Source organism: Rhagoletis zephyria, unplaced genomic scaffold (genome assembly GCF_001687245.7).
Source record: "Rhagoletis zephyria isolate East Lansing unplaced genomic scaffold, Rhagoletis_zephyria_1.1 Rzeph_scaffold_00182, whole genome shotgun sequence".
Lineage (NCBI taxonomy): Eukaryota > Metazoa > Arthropoda > Insecta > Diptera > Tephritidae > Rhagoletis > Rhagoletis zephyria.
The window spans coordinates 286,412-288,910 of record NW_016157266.1 but is presented as its reverse complement, the minus strand read 5'-3'; the positions used below and the strand labels follow the sequence as shown (position 1 = coordinate 288,910).

The window sequence follows — 2,499 nt, the reverse complement described above, 5'->3', positions numbered from 1 at the left end:
TCTAAATCGATCATCACCAATAGCGCGCTTACAACATCAATGCATGCGAATGGTCGTAGTCATGGGCAAAATGGACTAAGCGAAGGCATTGGTTGTCTATCGATTGTCAAGGATAACAAGGAGAAGAAGCTAACGGAAAAAGTACTGCTCACAGCCTTCGATACGCTACGCGAGCCAGTCAAATCGAACTCTTCGCAGCAGACCAGTGGCGATGAGGGCATCGCCATGTCCAACTCCAATTCACAGACATTTATCGCTGGCAGTGATAGCCAGCAACATTTGCAGCAGCAACAACGTGAATTACTCGCCGTGAATGCGGCCAACAAATTAGAATCTCAGACACCAAATGTCAAGAAACGTCATCGTCGCATGAAGAGCAGCAGTGTGAAATCGAATGAAGTAGACGATTCAGATATTTATGAATTTTTCATTGTATCTTTGGATTCGAAACAGTGGCATTTTGAGGCAGCAAGCTCTGAGGATCGTGACGACTGGGTAGCTGCTATCGAGCAGGAGATCTTCAAGAGTCTGCAGGGAATTGAAAGTACGAAAACTAAACCGGCGACCACAAGCGAGCTGGCCTCAATGGTGGCGATACGTACGCGCGTGCCAGGCAATGGCTATTGTGTCGACTGCGATGCGCCGAGTAAGTAGATTCCTAAAGAACGGTATTTGGTTAGAAGTGTTCGAAATGTTCGCTTACACTTAACTTTATATTATTGCAGATCCTGAATGGGCTAGTCTAAATCTGGGTGTGCTAATGTGCATCGAATGTTCTGGCATTCATCGCAACTTGGGTTCACACATTTCCAAAGTGCGTTCGCTGGGCTTAGATGATTGGCCGTAAGTGTTTTTTTTTTTGTCTAACTAGTCAAAGTGTGAGTGACTTATGTATATGCCTATTTGTTCGGTTTGCAGTGCCGGTCACCTTAGTGTAATGCTAGCTATAGGCAATAGTCTAGCCAATTCAGTGTGGGAAGCAAACACACGCCAACGCAGCAAACCAAAGCATAATTCTACACGCGAAGAAAAGGAAGCGTGGATACGCAGCAAATATGAGGCTAAAGAGTTTCTAGCACAGTGCAATGCGAATACAAATACGACGCCGGGACAGCAATTAATTGAGGCGGTGATCAGGTACGTTAAAGAGAGAAAAAAATATATATTTATTAAAAGATAATTCGGCCTTTTTCTAAGAATCATCACATTAATCGAACCTGTATAGACGATTTAAAAGCAGGGATGCGCAGCCTATAGCCATAATTTATTATCGGTTTGGCAGCTACAGAGGTATAACTTAAATTTGAGGCAACATTTTCTCCTTTGATTCCAATGCATTTTATTTACTGTTCAACAAAACGAACCACCAAAACTAAACAGTATGGCTGGACATCCCTGCTTTTAAGAATCGCTATGCTAAATTACGTGGCATAACATCACATCCCTGCCATGAATAAATTACCTAATTCACCACACCTGAACATAATTTTATAATAGACAAAAACGATACAAAATACGGATATAAAGTACCTCCCTGACTTACACATCGAGGGCTTCGATTATACCCTCTATGTACAATTGTCACAGAAATCGCCTTTGACTTAGTTGTCACTGCATAAATGTCATCTTACCATTATGAAGGGTATATCGATGCATTAGAAATTCGCTTTTTTAATATTCCCTAACTGGCTCTCAGACACTTCTCCATATCAAAATTCAATACCATATATTAAACCAGGCGCAGATTTATTGGCATCTTTAGAACGGCTCTGAAAGCATTTCCTATTTAAATTTAAAACGTTTTTTCACTTCACCTATTAAATTTCACATTTGACGAAAAGGACCTTTTTGCATTAATGCTGCCGAAATATAGTATACACTGAGAAGCATAACTGTAGACGCATTAATTTTTTGGAGTTTGCGTCAACTTAAAGAAATTTAGGAAAAAATCGGTGATGCCAGGTTAACGGCCCTTTACGTTCATCAACTCGAAGGACCAAATCTATTTTTTAAAGCCTTTGAATAACAAAGTGCAAACATGTTAGTTTTTACTGGTGCATAACTATGGACGCATTATTTTTAAGCGTGCATGTCAAGCTTGTTAACCATTTTGATTATAAGATAACTATTGATTTTGGACATTTCATTCGTTTATTTCACAATGTTATTCGGTAGGCAGGGATCAGACACTGATAAAGGGTAAAGTTTAACGTCTCGCGAACATAACACCGAAATTCACGACAAATTCGAAGATTGGCGCATTTGGACAAATAAGTGCGAGGTTTTTTGAAAAATTTAGGCTATTATTGACCGACCAAAGTAACAAAAGGAGAAAGTTATATCCCCACATACGCAGATTAACGCAGATTTTTTGCAATTCTAAGGAACTCCTTGAAAACTTCATTAAAAAAATCGGAAGGAGTTACACATAATCTACTCTGTAGAAAAGGGATGGGCAGATTTTTGGCTCTTAAAGCAGTCAAAGAGCCAGCAAGTGCT

The 2,499-nt window shown here is 39.9% G+C and overlaps 1 protein-coding gene across 1 annotated transcript in view; it reads left to right on the top strand.

Moving 5' to 3' along the window:
- The window catches only part of LOC108357919 (centaurin-gamma-1A-like), a 100,589-nt gene that overhangs the window by 88,044 nt on the left and 10,046 nt on the right, over window positions 1-2,499 (top strand). Inside the window, 3 exon segments of the mRNA XM_017609002.1 lie at window positions 2-646; window positions 726-843; window positions 919-1,137. Coding sequence (XP_017464491.1) covers window positions 2-646; window positions 726-843; window positions 919-1,137 — 982 coding nt within the window.